Source organism: Arvicola amphibius, chromosome 1 (assembly GCF_903992535.2).
Source record: "Arvicola amphibius chromosome 1, mArvAmp1.2, whole genome shotgun sequence".
NCBI lineage: Eukaryota > Metazoa > Chordata > Mammalia > Rodentia > Cricetidae > Arvicola > Arvicola amphibius.
In genome coordinates this window covers 183,936,158-183,959,117 of record NC_052047.1, presented here as the reverse complement: position 1 = coordinate 183,959,117, position 22,960 = coordinate 183,936,158, and the positions used below count along the sequence as shown (strand labels likewise).

General features: G+C 44.9%; 1 protein-coding gene across 1 annotated transcript in view; it reads left to right on the top strand.

Annotated features, from left to right (window-relative positions):
- Pkd2l1 (polycystin 2 like 1, transient receptor potential cation channel) overlaps window positions 1-22,960 on the top strand; it is a 49,087-nt gene that overhangs the window by 4,460 nt on the left and 21,667 nt on the right. The window contains exons 3-5 of the mRNA XM_038335614.1: window positions 2,482-2,917; window positions 8,136-8,542; window positions 9,032-9,145. Of these exons, the coding sequence (XP_038191542.1) occupies window positions 8,317-8,542; window positions 9,032-9,145 (340 nt within the window). The 5' untranslated portion in view covers window positions 2,482-2,917; window positions 8,136-8,316. The remainder of the gene's footprint in view (window positions 1-2,481; window positions 2,918-8,135; window positions 8,543-9,031; window positions 9,146-22,960) is intronic.

The following is a 22,960-nucleotide window of genomic DNA, read 5'->3' as shown; positions in this document are numbered from 1 at the left end:
CACCCTCCTTCCCTCTGACTCCCTCAGAAACAGACCAGAGCACTGGCACTGACAATACACACCCCCCGAACTCAGCCCGCCCCCTCGTTTTCTCACAGGGATTTCCCGACTAAAAACCGTGCCTGCTAGTCTGCTTCTCTGGGGAACTAGCTCCTCATAGATGTCTAGGAAGCTTCTGGAATGACCAAACCCTGGGGATTAAGGCATTGTTGGATCCAGACAAATGCCCTCAGTTCCCCCATAAGAAAAGAAGAGGAAACAGGAAGGAGCAGCGGATAGGGAAGGTGCCTTCCACACTGGTCTGTTTCTTTTAGGAGGGCCTTCATCTGTACTGAGGTAGGAAACCCCCATCCTGCTGCCACCTAGTGGCCACAGCAAACACAGCACTTTTGTAGCTCCCCCCCCACCCCATAGAGTTTCTCTGTGTAGCCATGGCTGTCCTGAACTCACTCTGTAGACCAGGATGGCTTCAAATTCACAAAGATCCACCTGCCTCTGCCTCCGAGTGCTGGGATTAAAGGGGTGCACCACCACCACCTGGCTTTTTTTTTTTTAATTTTAAAACAATCTTTTCTCATTTTATGTACCAATCTCAGCTCCATTTCTTCCCATCCTCCCACTCCCCACACCTTCACCCCATCCCTCTCCCCCATCCTCTCCTCAGAGAGGGTAAGACTTCCCATGGGAAGTCAACAAAGTCTGGCATATCACTTTGAGGCAGGACCAAGGCCCTCCCCCCTATATCCACACTGAGCAAGGTATCCCTTCAGAGAGAATGAGCTTCAGAAAGTCAGTGCAAACACTAGAGATAAGTCCTGGTCCCACTTCCAGGCCCCACAGTCTGCCCCAGCCACACAACTGTTACCCACATTCAGAGGGCTTAGTTTGATCCTATGCAGCGCCCCCCCCCCTCCGCTGACAGTCAGAGTCAGTGAGCTCCCACTAGCTCAGTGGGTGTCCCCATTATGTTCTTGACCCCTTTGCTCACGTTATTACTCCTCTCTCTCTTCAACTGGACTCTGGGAGCTTGGCCCAGGACTTACCTGTGGGTCTCTGCATCTGCTTCCATCAGTTGCTGGATGAAGGCTCTGTGATGACAATTAAGGCAGTCATCAATCTGATTACCAGGGAAGACCTGTTCGGGGGGGGGGGGGGCTGTCACTATTGCTTAGGGTCTTAGCTGGGTCATCCTTGTGGATTCCTGGGAATTTCCCTAGGGCTGGGTTTCTTGCTAGCCTCATAAGTGCTCCCTCAATCGGCTTTTTAAAATGCTTTAAAAAGTTTATTATTTTTATTTTATGTGCATTAGTGTTTTGCCATGGGTGTTGGGTCCCCCAGAACTGGAATTACAGACAATTGTGAACTGCCATGTGGGTGCTGGAAATTGAACCCAGAGCTGGAGAGATGGCTCAGCAGTTAAGAGTACTACCTGCTCTTCCAAAGATACTGAGTTCAATTCCCAGCAACCATGTGGTGGCTCACAACCATCTGTAATGAGACCTGGTGCCCTCTTGAGGAAGAGGCCTGGTCAGTTGTCCTCATCTACTTAGACCATGAAACCCAATACTTCAGCATTGCCAGGGCATTAATTCCATTTTTCATTCCTCTGGAAGAGCAGCTAGTGCTCTTAACCACTGAGCCATCTCTCCAATCCCAATACCCAGCTATCTTTATCTGCAAACAACAACTTTCCTCGAAGTTGCTGAGTAGTTAGATAGTTCACACTAACAAAGCAGTAGCCAGAGTTGACTAAGCTCATATGTTGCAATGTGCTTCGCCTCTGGGTGGCAGATACATGGTAGCCATGCTTTCTCTCCATCTCTGCTAATGCCACCTCTCCCCAGTTTCCCTTCAGGACTGTCCCACCCCCTGGTCAATTTACCCTGCTTCCTCAGAACTCCTGGGAGCTGGCGTCCCTCTCTATGTGGCTCTTCTCGCTCTCAGTACACATTTCACCATATGCCTTCCCAGCTAGTCAGAGTCTGGGGAACCTGGGAAGCTCTGAGGAAGTTTTCCAGGGTTGCCGTGGTGAGAAATGGGAACATGCTAATGACAAACATGGGCAGCCACCCTCTCGCTCCACACTAGGATAGCACCAGAATGATTCTCATGCCAGTGGACCAGTGGGATCAGCTCACGAAGGGGATTAACGGGCTTTCTGAGAATGGGTACTTTTGGTTTGATGGGCCACGTGGCCTGCCATTAGTCCACTCAGGAACCCTCTCATTCAACAACTTTCAAATCCCTCCAGGCCATGGGAATCACCCCAGTCTTCCAGTGCCAATTGCTAGGATAGGGCTATGTGGACACAGCCAGTTCTCCATGTTGTTTAGAGACAATGTCAACACGGTACTGGCTGAAAGTGTCCACTTGGCCACGAACTGCTTCAGTGGACTGCACAGAGATAATGCTGTGGGAAGACGTGAGGTCTGGCCTGTGCTTTAAGGACACAGTTAAGAAAGCCTCCATTTGGTTTTTTAGGCCCTCCAGGTCCAGGAGGCTATTGTCTTCAGCACTCTGCAGACAGTAAACGAACCTCAACAGCTTCTTGCTCAGAGACATACCATGGTGAGTTAGAGAGCCAGCATTAGATCCAGGAGTTTCCTTCACATTCAAGAACCTCAAGTCAAGAGGCAGCCTGAGCCTGAAGCTTCCCCTGTCTACACTGTTTGCTCTTTTTAACAAGGCAAGTCGGACACCCGGGAGGCTTGAGAACTTGGAGAAATAGCAAACAAAAACACCATGAAATTTCTATTTGATTTGTGACTTTCTGAGAAAGTTTAAACAGCAGAGGAATGAGAATGCCATCTGAGATTTCTCAGCCTGTGCTGCACAGCCTGCCCCATAGAGTGGTGTGATCCCATCCATGCGCAAGGACTCAGTACTGAGCAGGGAAAAGCAATCAGATGGGTTCCAGGTAGGTGCCTATGAAAAAAAGCAGTCAACCATGGTCTGGAACTCTCAGAATGGGGAGACCTGTCACATGAGGAATGTCCTCAAGTCCACTCAGACCCCTGCTGATCACAGGCCACCTCCAGATTTCAGAATTGCCCAAGGGAATGAGAAACCAGCTCACGTTCAGTCCACTCAGACCCCTGCTGATCACAGGCCTCCTCCAGATTTCAGAATTGCCCAAGGGAATGGGAAACCAGCTCATGTTCCTCTCTCTGCTTCTCAGGGACCACACTGTTGTCATCCCATTCCTGACACCATCCCAGGGTCTAATTTTACAAGTCTGGAGTCCTTGTGCAACTGTTCAAAAGGCTCTTAGCTGAGAGCCAGCTGCTCCAATGCAAGATACTTTCCCCTGGCCCAGCTCCTCAACCTTTCCTCCACGAAAAGCAGGCACCTCAGTGCTTCTCACTGGCTGGTGCAGTGGAGAGATGGACACGTGTCCTTCTGGGTCACAGTCCTTATATGCAAGCCATGGAAAGAGTCATCTCTGTAGTGATGAGGCGAGCAGGCCTGCTTTTCGTCCTGCTCGGATCCCACACGGCTAGCTTAGCCCCAGAATAATTACACGGAAACTGTATTCATTTAAACACTGCCTGTCCCATTAGCTCTAGCCTCTTACTGGCTAACTCTCACATCTTGCTTAACCCATTTCTAATAATCTGTGTAGCACCACAAGGTGGTGGCTTACCAGGAAAGATTCAGCATGTCTGACCTGGTGGGCGACTGACTCACTGCCTTCTTCCTCCCAGCATTCTGTTCTGTCTTCCCCGCCCACCTATGTTCTGATCTATCAGGCCAAGCAGTTTTCTTTATTAATTAAGCATGAAAGCAACAGATATATAGAAGACCCACCTACATTATTTCCCCTTTTTCTGTTTAAACAAAAAGGAAGGCTTTAAATTTAACATAGCAAAATTACATATAACAAAACAGTTATGAAGCAAGAATTACAGTTACAATATTTATATCTATTTTATCTTTTATCATAACTAAGGAAAACTATAAATATCTATTTATTTTTCAACTTCATCAAAGACTCCAGAAGGACACAATATTACCTAGGTGAACAAGAAGTAAGCAACTTCCAAAACTCTAGAAATGACTGAGACATCTTGTTACCTGGACAGTCACCCAAAGTTCCTTTGTACTGTTGGGGCATCTATCTTCAGCCTACAGGCCCATAGTATCCAGCAGACTTTCATGAAGCAGGAAATTTCAAAGGCAGTTCAGTCACTATCTGCTGTGTCCTGCAGAATGTCTCGCAGACTCTTTCATGAATCAGGAACCCCGAAAGATCATCTCACCTTTAGGCAAGTTCAGCAGTCCTCTCTCTGTGGGTTCTTTGTGTCCAGTTTATGCAACAGTCTAGGCAAGAGCAGTTTCTTGCCCAGATGGCTATCAAACTCCATAAGGAGACTCTTCGATGCTCATCTTCCTCTTGAAGTAGATTTGTGCTGCCAGGAGCAGACGTGTCTCATTGTTATGAAAAGCCCTAAGTTATTAAAACATTTAAAATGCCATATTCTGCAATCTTTGAAAGATATGAAGAATGCCTATCTAACTGAAATATATCTCTATATATCTAGAAAATCTAACTAACATGACTACAAGCTTGACTATTATTGATGATTATCCATTAACAACCTATATTTCCTGATTATACATTACATTTTTATTTTTTTAAATTTTTTTATTTTTTGGTTTTTTTGAGACAGTGTTTCTTCTGTAGCTTTTGGAGACTGTCCCGGAACTAGCTCTTGTAGCCCAGGTTGGCCTCGAACTCACAGAGATCCGCCTGCCTCTGCCTTAATCCTCTGCTGGGATTAAAGGCGTGCGCCACTGCTGCCCGGCTTACATTACATTTTTAAATGAACTACACAATCACAATACCTTAATCAAGATCAGAAATACATATACATATAACAAAATTGACCTTAAAATCCATACCAATTCAAATTATTCATATCTATATCATATCCCCCCTTTAAATGTCAAAGAACATTTATAAACAATATTTGGGAATATGGGCATAGTTTTTTCTCTCCAAACTGCTTCATGATGAATGGGGGTGCTGTTATTTAGTTCTTTCATGGTATAACCTGTCTACTAGGTTCATCTCAGTCAGCAGTTGAGTGAAGTAATTTTTTTGAGGGTGTTCACAGCAACCTTTCAGGAGGGCGTGGTCTATCATACCATATTGGGATAGAAGCAATCCACAGGGTCTCATCCTCTGTGAAAACAAAAGAAGAACTTTTCCAAAGTATCATAACCTTAGATCCAAATTTCGAAGTCAAGATATTTTCAAAATATATATCTTGGATTAGTTCAGCAGCATTTATGCACAAATATCTTTTAGCAGCTGTTGCTTCTTCCTCAGCATTCAAACAATTCAAAGAGAGAATAATAACATACAGTATCAAGATTCTCTGTGTATTTTCCATCTTTATGAGGCTTTACTTAACCTCTATTTTTTTTATTTTTACTTTTACTTTTTGAGACAGGTTCTCTGTATATCTTTGTCCTGGAATAACTCGGTAGACCAGGCTGTCCTTGAACTCAGAGATCCCTCTGTCTCTGCCTCCCAGGCATTGGGATTAAAGGTGTGTGCTGCCTCACCTTGAAGTCACAGAGGTCAGTATACCTCTGCCCCTTGAAGTTACAGAGGTCAATCTACCTCTGCCTCCCAAGTGTTGGGATTAAAGGTGTGTACTACCACACTCAACTATTCTCTTTCTTTTTTTTTTTTACTTTAAGAACTTTAACTTTTAGCTTGCATATATTTTTAACACACCGCAAATCATTTAGAGGTTTTCTTTGTTTTTGAATCTCTCTTTACTGTATCTCTCTTTTTCTGACCACATGAATCTTTAATTTACCAAGCAATATCGGTAGGACTAAAGCTGTGGCTTTGGCAGCTGGATACAGTCCATTTCTTAGCTTTCTGTGATTCCCATCTCATGGAGGGTGTACTGGCTGTAGACATGTTTATCACCACAACTCTACAGTGTTTCAAGGTCCTTGCCAGGAAGCAAGCTGCAACATTCTGCTAACAGACTCACAGTTGGACTGCCTACCTGAAAGAGTCAGAGTTTGTCCTGGCAGAATGGTCCAGAAAGCCAGCATTTTAAAACTTTTTTCCTGCTACAGCTGAAAACCGAAAAGCATGTGGTCGGCTTTTCATCAACATTATGTAAGTGTTTCATGGCAGGACCTCTTAAAAGAGCTGCAGGGTTTTGCAGCTAAAGCTGAGTCAGGAAGCCTCTCTTAGATGAGAGTGTTTGCTTGCCTCTAGCAAGCAGAGCAGAGCCGAGAAATTGCTGCCACCAAGAAGCCATGCTTTACTCTATTCTTTGCCAAGCTTTCTCAAGCTTTCTGTGGATTCAGTTATCCACGTGGGTGCCATTCGTAGTGATGAGGCAAGCAGGCTTGCTTTTCGTCCTGCCCAGCTCCCGCCCGGCTAGCTTAGCCCCAGAATGATTACACGGAAACTGTATTCATTTAAACACTGCCTAGCCCATTAGCTCTAGCCTCTTACTGGCTAGCTCTCATATCTTACTGGCTAACCCATTTCTAATAATCTGTGTAGCACCACGAGGTGGTGGCTTACCGGAAAAGATTCAGCATGTCTGACCTGGTGGCTGGCTTCATGGCGACTGTCTCACTGCCTTCTTCCTCCCAGCATTCTGTTCTGTCTTCCCTGCCTACCTATGTTCTGACCTATCAGGCCAAGCAGTTTTCTTTATTAATTAAGTAATGAAAGCAACAGATATATAGAAGACCCACCTACATCACACCTCTTTCCAGTGTTGTCTTGGGCAGGAAATTCATGTGATAGGTTCAGAGGTATGACAGCTACGTTTTCTTCTCTGTCTTAGAATTTAGGAGACACAGTTTAACCATGAGGTGGTGCCTACACCAGGTCAAGGTATCTCCCTGGGAATACTCAGGGCTGGAGATCTCCAGACCTCTTTGCTTTCTAAACTTGAAGGTGGGCTTCAAGCCAGTGTGACTAAAGTAACCGTAGGCAAAAGTCCATGGTTAGTAGAATCCCCTGCAGCCAAGGGACTGGAGACTAACCTGATGGGGCCTGTAGCTAACTACCAATAAATACTACAGGGCTAGCACTGCTCTAGACCAAAGCTCTTGCTTATCGGGAAATCTGGGCAAGTAAGCAAAGGCTGGAGCCGGGCACAAGCATGCGATCAGAGGTCCATGCCAAGTCTCTACCCAGAAAGCCAAGAAAGAGGGAGCACAGACCAAGCTTGGTAGCTCTCATCCTCATGCCATGCTTCCATTCACTGTTCTAAGCCTAATGCTGAGTAACATCCTAGGAAAAGGTGACCAACCATCTGGTACAGAGACCTTCTTCTAAAGGCTCCAAGTCACCTCACCCTTGCCCTAGGCTCTGTGAAATGTCCTCTCTACCAGCCCATAGCCTGTTTACCTAAAGCGAGCCCCACATTCTCAAGAAGTACATCTCAACGGGTGTGTGTCACCAATAAGCCATGAAGTCAAACTTCAGAGAAGCAAAACCAACCTGGAACTCTGCAGTCCTGTCCCTGTCCCCATCACCAGCAGAGCTCTTTTGTCCTTTAAAATCTGGCACAGTGCTTCCCTTTGCCTCTGGTTTCCACTGGGCTATAATGGTGTAGTGGGGAGCTACCTTCTCCAGCCACTAAGCATATAGCTCCTGGAGGCACACTGAGGGGCCGGAGATGTCCTTGACTGACCTGGTGTGGGGGAACACCTCTCACCCTGCCCATCCTTGGCCTTGGTCTCCACCCTAATCCCTGTTAGTCCTTTCAGGAGTTTGTTTGTTTTTAGTGAATGCCAGTTCAGGCCCACCACAGAGTTCTGCAGCCTTCCCTTTCCCTAGCTCCCACCCTGCCCTTTGCTCATCCCAACAGTGGGAAGTCTGGACATCCCATTTCTGGCTCCATCCGACCCCAACAACCCCCTCTGACTCCCTCCCTCCCTCCCTCCCTCCCTCCCTCCCTCCCTCCCTCCCTCCCTCCCTCTCTCCACTCTGTCTGTATAGCATCCTCACTCCCCTTTCTCTCCCCTCTTTAAATCTCAATTCTAGTTCCCTAACAGTTCCTTTCCTTTTATGCTCTGACTCTGAGAGGGGGGGGGAGGAGATCTGACAGGATTGATGACCATCTTCCTGCTCCCTCCCCTAGGTGAGCTCAGCTCCCCCACCCAGACAGAAGGCAGAGGCTGAATGAGAGCAGCTGCTTCCAGCCATCATTCCCTGGACTCTCTGGTGTCAGAGTCAGGCTGGGCCTTTTTGTCCCCGTGTTTGCTGTGAGAGTGGGCACCTGTGGTGCCAGGTCTCCCACCACCTTCTTCCCTGTGAATATTATGGAATGTCTCAAAGGGCAGGAGCGGCAAACACTGGGGAGCAAAGCCTGGGACAATCCTGCCTACAGCAGCCCCCCTTCCCCAAATGGGACCCCAAGGATCTGTACTGTCTCCAGTGGGGCACTCCCCCAGCCTCAGCCCAAGAAGCCGGAAGACAGATGCCAGGAGAAGGCACAGAGAACACTGGCGTCCAGCTGCTGCTTCCACATCTGCCACAGCATCAGAGGTACTGGGCATGAGGACAGGGTATCCTCGGGTGTTGGAGTCAGAAAAGGGACCACATCAAGTTTGATGGGGGGACAAAAGTGACCCAAAGAAGAAGAAATCTTGGTGTTTGCAATTCGTTTGTGTCAGATTTGCTTGGCCCAGGACACAGAGGCCAGGCTCCTGGTTTCCCAGAAAGGTCACTTGACACAGTCATCACTTGGGGACCCAGAGGGTATGGAGGAGTGTGGTGCCTGGGGACAGAGGTGGGGGGACCCACCTGGAGCAGATGCCCACCCCTTTTATGGATTTACTCTGATCCCGTATCCTCACCCCATCTCCCACGGACTTTGTAGGAGGGCAGGCAGGGTTGTGTGTAGCCAGGTCCCAGGGGTCATAGGATGGGCAAGAAAGGACAGGGTGGAGATGGGGTGAGGTCTAGGGACAGGGAGGAATGAATAGCTGGAAAGATGAGCTGTTGGGGACTCTGAGCATCTTTTCACACCCTTAGGACTCTGGGGAACAACCCTGACTGAGAATACAGCTGAGAACAGAGAACTCTATGTCAAGACCACCCTGAGGGAGCTTGTGGTGTACATCGTGTTCCTCGTGGATATCTGTCTGTGTGAGTAGCCATTGTCCAATGGGCATCTGCCTGTGAGAGACACACATGTGTGGCATATCTGTACACAAGCATGCAGGCAATGCTTGAACATCCATGTGAGGTGTGTAGATCCTGGGGATTTTGTGTATACACCAATACACAGCTCCGGTGGCTTCTCACACTACGAGTTCAATGGAGGTAACCCAGAAGGTAGAGAAGTTGTTAATGAAAGGGCATTTCTCAAAAATTACTGGGAAACCAAAATTTCAAGATCAAATGTCTAATACCGAACCAACAGTCTTGGTGTGTTGACAGGGAGACGCTTAAGCCCTTTCTGTTTAGTGGGTTTTGTGTGATTCGTTGTCGTACAACATCTGATCCATGTACCTTTAGGGGCAGGGAGAAAACGATTCAGGTCTTAAGGGGTTCCTGAGAAGAGGGCTGGGGTTCAGGGGTGAGGCAGTGCCCTGTGGGAAAGCCTGCTCCACACAGGCAGCTGGGGCAGTCTCTGTTGGGCACTTGCTGGTGAGATTGGTGTCCAGGTTCAGAGAAGTAAGCAGAAAGTGTTGTAATCTGTTTAAAAACACCAGGAAGAGAAGTCATGCCATGAAACAGAGCTCACAAGGGAGGTTTATTGGAAGAAGAGAGAGAAAGGGCAGAGAAAGAGGCAGAGAGGGGGGCAAAGAAGGGGCAGAAAGCGAGCAGAGATAGGAGCAGAGACTGGTCCTGGGGACAAGAGTGCTAGAGGAGAGAGAGAAAGGGAGAGAACAAAAGAGAAAGAGAGAAAGAAAGATGAGAAGTAGGCAAGGCCCACCTTTTAAAAGGGAACAGGAGGTACTCTCAGTGGCTGCAGCTGAGGACGTATCCCGTCAGGACCCCAGAGTAGGCCAGGACAGATGCCTGAATCCTAGCAGAAATATCATAAATGTAGCCTGAGAAAGATGGCATCACAGAGCATTCAAGATGAGAAATCTGGGGCACACAGACTGTTTGGCCTGTAGCAAGGAAATCGGTGCTGCATTCAGTTAAGAGCTGCACAGCAAGCGTGGTTAGTCTCCTGCCGCAGTGTTCTGCGAGTTGATCAAAGCTGCAGCTTGCTCTCCCCCCCACCCCCGACTGCAGCACCTCTCTAACTAGCTGGCATCTGTCCTGCAGCTGGCATTGTGCCTTTCAGAATGCAAAAATCACTGGCGAGTGAACGGGAAGGACAGATAATGCAGGTGGTGCGCGATGGGAACGGTCATCTGTGCCCGCCACCAACAGTGCATTCCTTTGGTGGTCTACCCGTGCTGCTCAGAGCATTTCCCTCCTACAGCAAGCAGTGCATTGTGAGGCAGAGATGATGGGACAATGGCCGTGGGTTCCATTCAAGCCCTTTGAGTTTCTGGCTTGTTGATGTGTTTTCTGTTGTCACCATCTGTTAGGGCAGGAGGTTCCTCCCCTCCTTATACCTGTGACATCTGCCAATGCCCGCAAATAAAGCCTTTCCCTGCAGATAATGTCATCAAGTCACACCGGTTTTGAACAGGGTTAGCAGCTTGCCAGTCCTCCGGAGTCACAGTGAATCCTCCCGACTCCTGGTAGGGGGCTGGAAGCTTGAGCTGTGCCTGCCTGCTTTCTTGTGAGCTTATGGCTCTGATGTAGGCCAATGGTCTATTGGAGAATCCTAGAGAGTGGAGCTCACTGACTCGGAGAACGCTGGAGGAGGATGCAGACAGTGCGCAGGTTTAAGATACAGAGGATTCAATATCACTTCATCAGGATTCCTCCCATAGGATTCTGTTTGCTACCCCACCAGTCCCACCCTGGGGGTACCCACGAGGATTTTATTGTCCCAGGGGAAGCCAATTCTGTGGATAGCTCTACTTTCTTTCATTTGTGGAGCCTCCATGTATGTGTCTTCTGTTCCAGGAGCTAACCACCTTTCTAGATCTTTCTGCTCTTGCACTATCTGCCCCTCTGTAGTCTCTAGGGCGGCAGCCCCCCCCAAGTGCTATGTGTGAATGACTGTGTGGGTCATATTTGTTCTCAAGCAGCCTGCTCTCCAAGCTCAGGAATTTCTTTTTTTCCTGAAAGGATTCATGGCCACATAGTGACCAAGGGTGGCTTATGTAGAGATTGAAGTCTGGGTTCTGAATTCGGAGGTTTGGGCTCATCTGGGGGACCTTGAACTAGTGGCTCAGTCTCAGTGAGTCTCGGTCTCCCCTGATCCGACAGGTAGGGTTATGTAGCCATCATACGGGCCATTTGCTCAGCCAGACAAGTTGTGACAGTTTCAGAGAGCTCAACATGTGTTGCCTAAGCTCAGCCCTGATCAGTTTAATACCCTTTACTGGAAGAAATGTACCAAGGGGCATCTGCCTGATGCTGTACCCTGTGGCATCATTGCTTCTGTTGTAAGCGGGAATGTTACCACACGGCAGCTTTCACAGAGCTGAGTTCTCCCCCTCTTGTGTGCAGCTGTCAATTTGCTACACTCTCTATTTACCCAAACACAGGACAACCCCTGAACTGTGACTCTTATCCCCACAGAGGCCACATGATACGGAATTTACACATACATCCTCCTGAAAATCTTCTAGCTTTTTCTAAACCGAAGGGACTGACTCTCCTGTCTCTCCCACTGTGCTACCCCTACTTCCTTGGCTGCCTATGGCTATGGTGGATTTCTCTTTCCCCATGGAGTGCTTCTATATACCTGAAGCCTTGCTCTCCCACCTCAGGCCCTGATGCTGAGTCTTCTGGTAAAATTTATCTGAAGGGTAATTCATCTCAACTTCCTTTTTTTTACAAACCTGCTGTTTTATACGTTATAACAAAATTACTTCTGGAGCTACCGTGCAGGAGGAGGAGCATCACTTAATCTCTGTATTTTCTAGTGGGATTACAACATTTTCCCCTGGTCCCCTGGCCTTATTTTAAAAATAAATAAAAACAAAAATCTTTAAAGAAAGAAGCCAGTGTGAAAAAGGTACATGATGCATGATTCCGACTACGTGGCATTCTGGAAGAGACTACGAGCTGGCAACGGTTGCCTGGAGTTGAAGGTAGAGAGAGATAAACACAGAGGATCGCTAAAGGACTCCAGCTGGTCTGCCCGTGCCAGCTGCAGTGTCAGGAGCATTGTATAACTGCTGTGTCTTTCTGCCTGGGATTTTCATGCAGGAATGGCTGTGTTTACAGGGGGTCAGAGGAGTCTGGGAAACTCTGTGCCTTGTGTTCAATTTCACAGTGAACCTAAACTGCTTAATAAGCCAAACAACAACAAGAACAAAACACAACAAAATCAGGTTGGGTGTGGTTGCATACACATTTAATCCTAATACTGGGAGGCAAGAGGGTATCTGTGAATTCTATATAGGGAGTTCCAGGACAGCCAGAACTACATAAAGAGACCTTGTATTAAAACAAACAAAAGCTAAAAAATGAAATGAAAAATCTACCTTTATCAGTTTATTCAGTTAGTTTGCTGTTGTTTGCTTATGAAAACAGGTAGCCCAGGTTAGTTCTGAGCTCCCAATCCTGCCTTTCTCTCCTGAGTACTGGGAAGATAAACCCGGGCACTGTGCTCAGAGTTTTGTATTGCTGGTTACAATACTGAGTCCTGAGCTCAAGACCTCATCCATGCTAGGCGAATCCCCCATGCTGATCTATACCCCTGGTCCTTACTTTTTAAAGTATATTAAAAGTAGTCTTTATTAGGACAAAAGCATTAGTGCACACCTTTAATTCCAGCATTTGAGAGGCGGGGTAGGCAGATCACTTGAGTTTGAGGCTAACCTGGACTTCATAGTGAGTAGTCCAACAAAAATCACCTTTACGGTTCATTAGAAAGCACTAGAAACTTTTAAATAACAAAAAAAGAAGAAGAAGAGGTTTAAACAGTTTTTTTAACAATAAAAAATGATGAGTATTGGAGGTAATGACTGTTTTGATTCATCTGATTGGGTCAGCATACACAGCATGGAATGGTAAGGAAACATCGCATTGCTCCACATGGTCATGCAAGTGTTGTCTGTCAATTTAAAAATGAAGAAGGGGGTGGGAGAGATGGCTTAGCAGTTAAGAACCTGGCAGCTCTTGAAGAGGACCGGATTTGATTCCCAGCATCCACATGGTGGCTCATAGTTACATGTCTGTCTGTAACTCTAGTCCAGGGAATCTGACTCCCTCCACAGGAATCGCATGCATATGCTTATTTACATTCTTGTTAGCAAAACACTTCACATAGGATAAAAGTAAAGACATAATACATATGGAAATGCCTTTAAATATTGTATTTGGTTCCACCAGGGACAGCATCAGTTGAGGATCATCCTGGAGACTCCAGTCGTTTAAGTTAGCAATTGCTCCAGAGGGCCTCAGTTTACCGCCACTGCTGGTGAGAACAGAAACAACTGGGTTTTACTGATCAGTTTCTGGAGCAACTGCTTCCAAGTGTTCTGTAAAACTAGTTCAATTTTTACTCCCCTTTCACAAACAAGAAAAGGTTTCAGTGTATCAAAGAGCTTCTCTGGAGACAGGAAGTGAGAGGCGGAAGGAGGGAAGTCAATTCAGCAGCTGGTGGTCTTTCGATTTGGGATGAGTACAGTGGGAACTTGATGCAGATGTTACTTTATCGGCATGGCCTACCTCCTACCTCATTGATTAGGAAGTGTTGTTTCTCGTGAACAAGTATTTTCCCATCGTCATCTGGTTGGAATCAGCTCCCTTCCCTACCCAAGCAGAAGTAAAATCTTAAGAGGCTGCTGCTATCTACGTTCCTTTTTTTTATTGCTATTACTGAAAATACAAGGTGATGTCACCAAGAGACATTCTTGTTTAGAATTCACCTCCACCCTGTCCAAAGGCATTTCAAAGGATTTTTTTGTACTACCAACATTATCCACACATATATACACTTTACATATATATGTGTGTGTGTACATATATATATGTACATATATATTACACTTTTCATATATATCTTCAGCAGCAATACTCTCTTTCTGAGTAGTTGATATGTTTTAATTTTATGATCACAAATTTACATCCCAGTTAATTTCAATTTCCTCTTATTACTGGAGTATTGATTATGGGTAAATATGTCCATACCTGTTATCTTCTCTTGCTTTTGTTAAGTTTGTTCCTTGGGCATTTCTGAGGAGATTAAGCCCAAAGATGGGGATATCTTCTTGGTGCTGTGTATTGCTGTTGGCCTCTGTTAAATATAATACATATTTATTACAACATTATGGCTATAAGATCACACCAGTATAAGATTCCATCAAAATTAGATATTCTCATTCATAATTTTTAGTATTAAGTAGGGATAAAATGATGCAACAATCGGCCTTAATTTTCTTGTCTTTGATTTGTAGTGGGGATAGACAGTCTCCTTATGCCGTCTTTGTGAGTCGTGCCTTTTTTGTACAAATTGCAAAAGACAGACTTTGCTGTGAGGAGAGGACGATTTTAGGAATGAAGAATTGTTAGACCCATGGCGAGAACCACGTACTAGGGCCTTCATTTCAGAAACTAGAATCCTGGCAGTGGGAAGAATAGCCTATGAAGTTGTACATGACCTGCATAGCAGTTGGGCCTGAGTTGAGCCCTAGTGAGCTAACTGCTGCAGGCAGCCATGCTGACCTAAGGCCCTCTCCCTTATCTTTTCCTCCAGCAACTTGATGGCTATCTGGTGACTCATTTGGCTAACACAGAGCTATCTTCTTTAGTCAGGCGACACAGGAGCCACCAATCTCCTCAATGTCATTATGTAGCCCTGGAAGCTCCCAAAGAGCATTTACACCTATGACCTCACTTGACCAAGACAGCAATTCTGTAAGGGATAGATATCATTATTTCCATGCCAAAAGATTAGGAAAATGTCGTTGTGAATAGTGCAGGAATTGATTGACCATTCAGAAAGGCTCAATGCTCATCCTGTCATAAGCATTATCCAGCAGAGACATACAGGGAAGTGAATGATGGCCCTGCCCGCCCTCTGCCTCCCCACCTCCTATCATGATATTTATGAAAGAGCTGGAGCCCTTTGTCTTCTGGGAAGGATGGCTGTGACCTTTTGTTGATGGAGGAAACACTGAAGGTCTTTGTGTAGAAACAATGACTGTTTGTTTTAGAAAACATTTTTGTTATCTCAAAGGTACACCTGGGACTGTCCCTATATACATGAGTCTCTGAGCCATGACCTAGGCTGGATCTGCTCACCATGGAGTTGGGGAGGAGTATAAAGACCTCAGCCTTTCATGACTCTTGTTTTCCCATAAATGAATATGGGCTGACTGCCCCTTGTCACTGCTGGCTGTAGAGAAGTTTGCCTTGCCTCACTCTGCCTTTTAAAAAACATCTACATCTATCTATCTATCTATCTATCTATCTATCTATCTATCTATCTATCTATCTATCATCTATCTATCTGTATTTCTCTTTATATCTATGTATCTATCTACTATCTATCTACTATCTATCTATCTATCCACCATCTATCTATCTATCTGTCTGTCTGTCTGTCTATCTATCTATCTGTCTGTCTGTCTGTCTGTCTATCTATCTATCTATCTATCTGTATTTCTCTTTATATCTATGTATCTATCTACTATGTATCTATGTATCTATCTATCTATCTATCTATCTATCTATCTATCATCTACTATCTCCATCCATCCATCTACTTTCTTGGGGGCACCCGTGGAGATAAGAGGGCAACCCGCCAGAGTCAGTTCATTTCTCTCCTTCCACCAAGTGGGTTCTAGGGACCAAACTCAGGCTGGCAGGCTTGGCAGCAATATCCTCTAGCTGCTGAGCCATCCCGCTGATCCATCACTCTGCTTTCTTTAAGTAGGAATCATGGTTCAAGTATAATCTTGTATCCTCAGGATATTAGGAAAAACTGTCTTTCTTAACATATTTCTAGAACTGACAATGAAGAAATAGAATATTTGTGGGAGATCCAACTAGGATCTGTAGGGGAGCCCTTGTGTGTCTATTATGATGACCTGGAATAAGGCCACCTGATTCAAGTAATGGTGCTACCAGTTATTAGCCAGATAGCTTAGGATGCTTAAATCTCTTTGAGCCTTGATGACTTACTCATAGGAGGCTGATTCCGGCCTATCTGGGGTTGGTAGAAAACAAAGAGGATGCTTAGTGTCTGTCTCAGGCTCTCAACGAGTATCAGCTGCTGTTCTATATGAAGGTGCAAGTCAGGCAGGTGCTGAAATCTCCATAGTCTCGCTTGCTGTAGGTGAGATCAGGCTCTGGCCCCACTGGTCTAAGAGGCCAGGAAGAAAAGAGGTTGTTAGTATCAGAAGGCACTCGTCTGAGCGTTTGCTCTGCCTCTACCCTGCTGAACAATGAACTCTCAGGGAACTCGGCTCATGAGTGAAAGGTCCGGTGTTTAGGACTCAAGAGGGGCACTGAGGCAGATTAAGTTTTGGAGTCAAAAGGTTTATTAGGGCTGGAGAGATGGCTCAGTGGTCAAGAGCACTGGCTGCTCTTCCAGAGGACCGAGGTTCAACTCCCAGCTCCCACATTATGCAGCTCACAACGGCCTGTAACTCTAGCTCCAGAGTATCCGATGTCCTCTCCCGGCCCCTGCGCATACTGAGTGCGTGTGGTGCTTAGACATACATGCAGACAAAACACATGAAATAGAAGTAAATAAATTCTCAAAAAATAAAAAACCAAAGAGATTCATTAAAAGGTTTATTAACGCTATGGCCAGACAGACAGGTGCATGGTGGAGGCTCTGAAGAGAGCTCAGCCTCAGTGCCATAAATAAACATCACGGCAGGGACTCTGATGAATTCAGGCCCATGAGGCAGAGTAGGGATAACCTCTTCTAGATCTCAGAGGAGTCCTGCAAACAGGGTTGTCTGATTCCCCAGCAGGCAACAGGAAAGGGGTAAAAAGGGGCATATGTCAGGGAGGGCGGGTAGGGTGGTGTGCTGACTAATTTGTGTCAGTTTGGCACAATCAAGAGTTATTTGGGAAGCAAGAAGCTCAACTGAGAAAATGCCCCGATTAGACTGGCCCATGAGAAAGACAGTGGTGCATGTTTTGAATTAATGATTGATAGAGGGGGATGCCGCCGCTGGGTGGTGATCCTGAGTGTTTTAAGAAAGCAGGAAAAGCAAGCCTGGAGAAGCAAACCAGTAAGCAGTATCCTTCCGCAGCCTTTACATATGCTGCTCAGTCTACTTCTGCCTGAGCTCCTGCTCTGATTTCCCTGGATGATGGACTGCAAGCTGTAGAACAAAGTGAACCCTTTCCTCCCTAAGGTGCTTTTGGTCGCTGCATTTTAACACAGCAAACAGAAACCCTAATGGAGACAGGCACCCTTTGCTATCATGTCTGGCAACCTTACTCCAGGAGAGAGATCTGGGCACCTAGGGAGTCATGGCAGCAGGCTCTTGGTCAGGAGCTTACTGGTAGCTGGAATGCTAGTGGGGAAAAGGTAGCCTGCTGCAGGCATCTTGACCTTAGCCTCGGTCTCAGCTGAATTCTAGCAATGGGTAAGATGGAGTCATCAGTGTGAATGGCAGGCTGTTGGAAGCCAGTCTGTAGAAAGATCTTTGGATATGAAATGAGGTTTACAGGTAAGGAGTTACAACAACAAACTCTGTATTCTGGGTGGTGCCAGCAGCTGTCACGCTCGGGTGATGTCTCAGGCCTGGGTGGAGGTTCTGGCCCCAGAAATAAGGAATAGGGCAATGATTCTTAAAGGTTTGCTTAGAGGAGCCTGGGGCTTTCTATGACCTTTTCAAGGAGATTGTAAGGGCTTCTCTTAGCCAATGACATAATTGTGTAAAGTCATATTTTCTTCCACCTCAGCCAAAGTAGCAGATTGTGACACACTGACTACAGAAGCTGATATAAGAATTGAGCAATCTTCTACTAAGCTGAAGACCTGGGGGCATGCAAAGCCTAGCACAATGTTGGACTTTTTAGTAAAAAATAAAATTGGTTTTTATTTTTAGAGACTATAGTAGCTATAAGTACAGATGTTATTTATGGTTCCATACATTGCATTTATCATTTTTTTAAATGCTAGGGTTTAAACCCAGGGCCTTATGATTGCTTAGCATATGCTGTGCCACCAAGATACTCCCCAGCTTGTCAGATGAGATTACCTCATAGTCTAGAGGGGAAAGCGGATGAGACAAGAATGAGATCCTGGCCATTCACACTCATTTGCCCAAACATTTATGAAGTTTTATTATGTACTAGCCCCTAGGATGGCTGCTAAGGACTGTGAAATATACCAGGCACATCTGCCTTTAAGGAAAAAGGGACTCTGACTTGTCATCAACAGTGACATCTGTTGTGATGGGTGGAAGACTGATCCAGAACCATGACAAGATGAGGGCACAAAGATGTGGGGAAGACCTGGGAATCCTGCAGGTCTCCGAGGCCAATATCCATTGAAGCCTGAGGGAGCATTGTCAGGGAGGCGCAAAGTCACTGCCACCTGCTTGCTTGCTTATTCTCACAGAGTGGGCTCTGAAAAAGAAAACAGAGTTAAACACGGCTTAATGACATGGCTACTTTAAGAGAGGTTTTCCTGATTCAACGGTAGCAGACAAAAAGCTGAGTGGTTTTGAAATGCCAGCTTTCTGGGCCTTGCTGCCAGTACGGCCTCTGGTTTTTTCAGGAGACCGAGCATTTAACTGGGGTTTGTGAACAGAGTGTTACAACTTGCTTAATCGTAACATAGACTGGCTGTGTGCCTAAAATGGGGCTGTGAGCATGGCTTTCAGAGGCAGTGAACAGCTATACCATTGTTATACTGGTGAGGCAAGCAGAAAGTGCTGTATTTCCCCAGCAATTGCGTCACTTAAGTTCATAAGAAGGGATATATATATATATATATATATATATATATACTTTTATTGAACCCTACATTTTTCTCTGCTCCCCTCTGTGCCTCTCCCCTCCCCCTTCAGCCCTCCCCCAAGGTCCCCATGCTCCCAATTTACTCAGGAGATCTTGTCTTTTTCTACTTTCTACTTCCCATGTAGATTAGATCTATGTAAGTCTCTCTTAGTGTCCTCGTTGTTGTCTAAGTTCTCTGGGATTGTGGTTTGTAGGCTGGCTTTTTTTGCTTTATGTTTAAAAACCACCTATGAGTGAGTACATGTGATAATTGTCTTTTTGTGTCTGGGTTACCTCACTCAAAATAATGTTTTCTAGCTCCATTCATTTTCCTGCAAAATTCAAGATGTTGTTATTTTTTTCTGCTGTGTAGTACTTCATTGTGTAAATGTACCACATTTTCCTTATCCATTCTTTGGCATTTATGTTGTTTCTAGGTTCTGGCTCTGACAAACAAAGCTGCCATGAACATAGTTGAGCACATGTCCTTGTGGCACGATTGAGCATCCTTTGGATATATACCCAAAAGTGGTATTACTGGGTCTTGAGGAAGGTTGTTTCCTAATTTTCTGAGAAATTGCCACACTGACAACCAAAGGGGTTGTACCAGCTTGCATTCCCACCAGCAATGCAGAAGTGATCTCTTTTCCCCACAGCCTCTCCAGCATAAGTTGTCATCAGTGTTTTTGATCTTGGCCATTTTTACAGGTATAAGATGGAGTCTCAGAGTTGTTTTGATTTGCATTTCTCTGATGACTAAGAATGTTGAACATTTCCTTTCAGCCATTTTAGATTCCTCTGTTGAGAGTTCTCTGTTTAGGTCTGTACTCCATTTTTTTTATTGTATTATGTGTTCTTTTGGTGACCAATTTCTTGAGTTCTTTGTATATTTTGGAGATCAGACCTCTGTCTGATGTGGGGTTAATGAAAATCTTTTCCCATTCTATAGGCTGTCGTTTTGTCTTGTTGACTGTGTCCTTTGCTTTACAGAAGCTTTTCAGTTTCAGGAGGTCCCATTTATTAATTGTTTCTCTCATTAGTACAGGAGACCACTTCCTAAATATAACCCCATTAGCACAGACACTGAGAGAAAATGGAGTACTTAACAATAACTATGCTTATATCCCAAATATTGTTTATAAAATGTTTCTTTAAAGGGGGGACATGCTATAGAGATTTGCTATGGGTATGGATCTTGGTTTATTGATAAAAATTTTAGGTAAATTTTGTTATACTGTGTATATATATTTCTGCTCTTGATTAAGGTATTATGATTGTGCAGCTCATTTTAAAATGTAAGTACAATTAAGAAATATAGGTAAATAAAGAGTCATCTATAATAGTCAAGCTTGTAGTCATGTTAGTTAGATTTTTTACATGTACAGAGATGTATTTCAGATGGATAGGGATTCTTCAAATCTTTCAAAGACTATAAAATATGACATTTAAAGTGTTTTAAGAATTTAGGACTTTTCATGACAGTGAGACACATCTGCTCCTGGCAGTACCAATCTTCTTCAAGAGGAAGATGGGTTGAAGAGGCTCCTTATGGCATTGGTTAGCCATTGGGCAAGAAACTGATATTGCTTGGACTGCTTTATGAACTGGACATGAAGGATCCACAAAGAAATGACTGCTGAACTCGCTTAAAGGTGAGATGGTCCTTCGGGGTTCCTGCATCATGAAAGAGTCTGCAGGACACAGAAGAAAGTAACTGACAAAGTGTCAATATAGGCAGAACTGTCTTTGAAATTTCTTGCTTTATGGAAAAGTCTACTAGATACTATGGGCCAGTAGGCTGAAGATGGATGCTCCAACAATACAGAAGAACTTTGGGTGGCTGTCCAGGCAGCAAGATGTCTCTGTCAATTCTAGAGTTTTGGAAGTTGCTTACAATGTACTTCCTGTTTACTTAGGTAATATTACATCCTTCTGGAGTCTTTGATGAAATTGAAGAATTGATAGTTATAGTTTTCCTTAGTTATGATAAAAGATAAAGTAGATTTAAATATTGTAACTATAATTCTTGCTTGATAACTGTCTTGTTAAAGTTAAAGCCTTCCTTTTTATTTAAACAGAAAAGGGGAGGTGCTGTGGGATTCCCTTCTATATGCTGTGAACACCATTTGTTAATAAAGTAACTGGTTTGGCTTGATAGGGTAGAAGAGAGCTAGGTGGGGAAAGCTAAACTGAATGTTGGGAGAAAGAAGGGCGGAGTGGGAGAGAAGTCATGTAGCCCCACTGGAGACAGATGCCAGAACTTTAGCTGGTAAGCCACATGGCAATACACAGATTAATAGAAATGGATTAAATTAATATGTAAGAATTAGCCAATAAAAAGATAGAGCTAATTGGGCAAGCAGCATTTTAAATAATATAGTTTCTGTGTGATTATTTTGGGTCTGAGCTGCCGGGTGGCTGGGAAACAAACAAGTGGCCTCCTTCAACAATTAACCACTAAAGCTGTTGGCTATGGATATACAAGACCTTTTCAATGCACCCCAGCTCACAAGAAGTAAGGATGCCCTTAATGTCTATGACATGAAATAGAAGTTGAAAGTGGGAGTCTATCCCTCCACTCCCATCCTGCTGCCTAGAACTTAACTGAATGTTTATTACACTTGATACAATGAAAGCCTTGTAATGCAGTATTTGGTTGGACAGAAATGAAATCCACATAAAATTATATTATTATGAAGAACAGCATGAAAGACATTTGGAAGTAACTGCCAGTCTGTACCAGATTAACAAGAGAAGAAACACTGTAGTTCGGCACTGGGGGCAGCAATGGTAGACAGAAATGGAGAAATCAGGGTACTGCCCGAAGTAAACCTCCCAAGATCAGAGTCACTGGGGAGACTGCGGGAAGCTTTTTTCCCCACTCTGACATGATGGTGTCTGATTAGTAAAGGAACTGTGAAAGTGTTATCAGAGTCTGTAGGGAAGGCATAAGAAAAGGGACACTCTTGACATTGGATGCTATTTCTACAAAAAAGCCAAAACTCAGAAGAGTTACCCTCATGTCTCCCCAGCCCTAATTATGAATTTGATAAAAGCCCCCACGGGGTCCAATTTGCCAAGAAATAGCCAGTCTTTCCAGAGAACTTCTCAGCAAGCAGTATACTAAGAGGGGCTCATGTAGAGGTGTCAGAGGTGCTGAGAGGTGTATAGGACCTGTCAATTCAGCCACTAGAGAACGGCAGAACACCGGAGGCTCTACACAGGATGGCCATCAGGACGGGGACAGAAGAGACCTCCCTGCCCCCCTCCCTGGCAACCAGAGAAACTGTGAACTCCACCATTCTCCTCAGGTTAGCAAAGAGCTTTGCGTCTGAAAATTTAAAAACATTTTATTTTCTTGCTGTTTAATTTCCGCATTTCTTTGCAAATTCTGGATACTGGCCCCTTGTCTGAAGTGGGGCTGGCAAAGATATCCTCCTACTCCATGGGCTGTCTGTTAACGCTGCTGATGGCTTCCTTCGTTGTACAGAAACCTCTTATTTTCACATAATCCCATCTGTTGAGATTTGGGATTACTTTCAGGGCTGTTGGTGATCTAATTTTGAAGTTTTGCAGGAGGCTGGAGAGATGTCTCAGCAATGAGAACGTGAATTCCTCTCCCACAGGACCTGAGTTCCATTCCTAACACCCACTTCAGGAGGCTCACAGCCACTTTTAGCTCTAGTTCCCACACCTCTGGCCTCCACAGGCAAAACGCACACACGTGCACATAACCATTTGCCCCACAACACATATATACATATAGTTAATAAATAATAAAAGTGTACTTTAAAGAGCAAGATTCAGAACCACAGAGTCATAAGGGGTCATTTGTGCAGAAATAGTTTGCCAAGAAAAGTCTTTACAGTAACCCCTGTGTTTTCTGTTAAAATTTCAGTTTTAAATTAAGTCTTTGATCTCTTTTGAATTGGATTTTTGTACAAGGTGAAAGGTATAAATCTA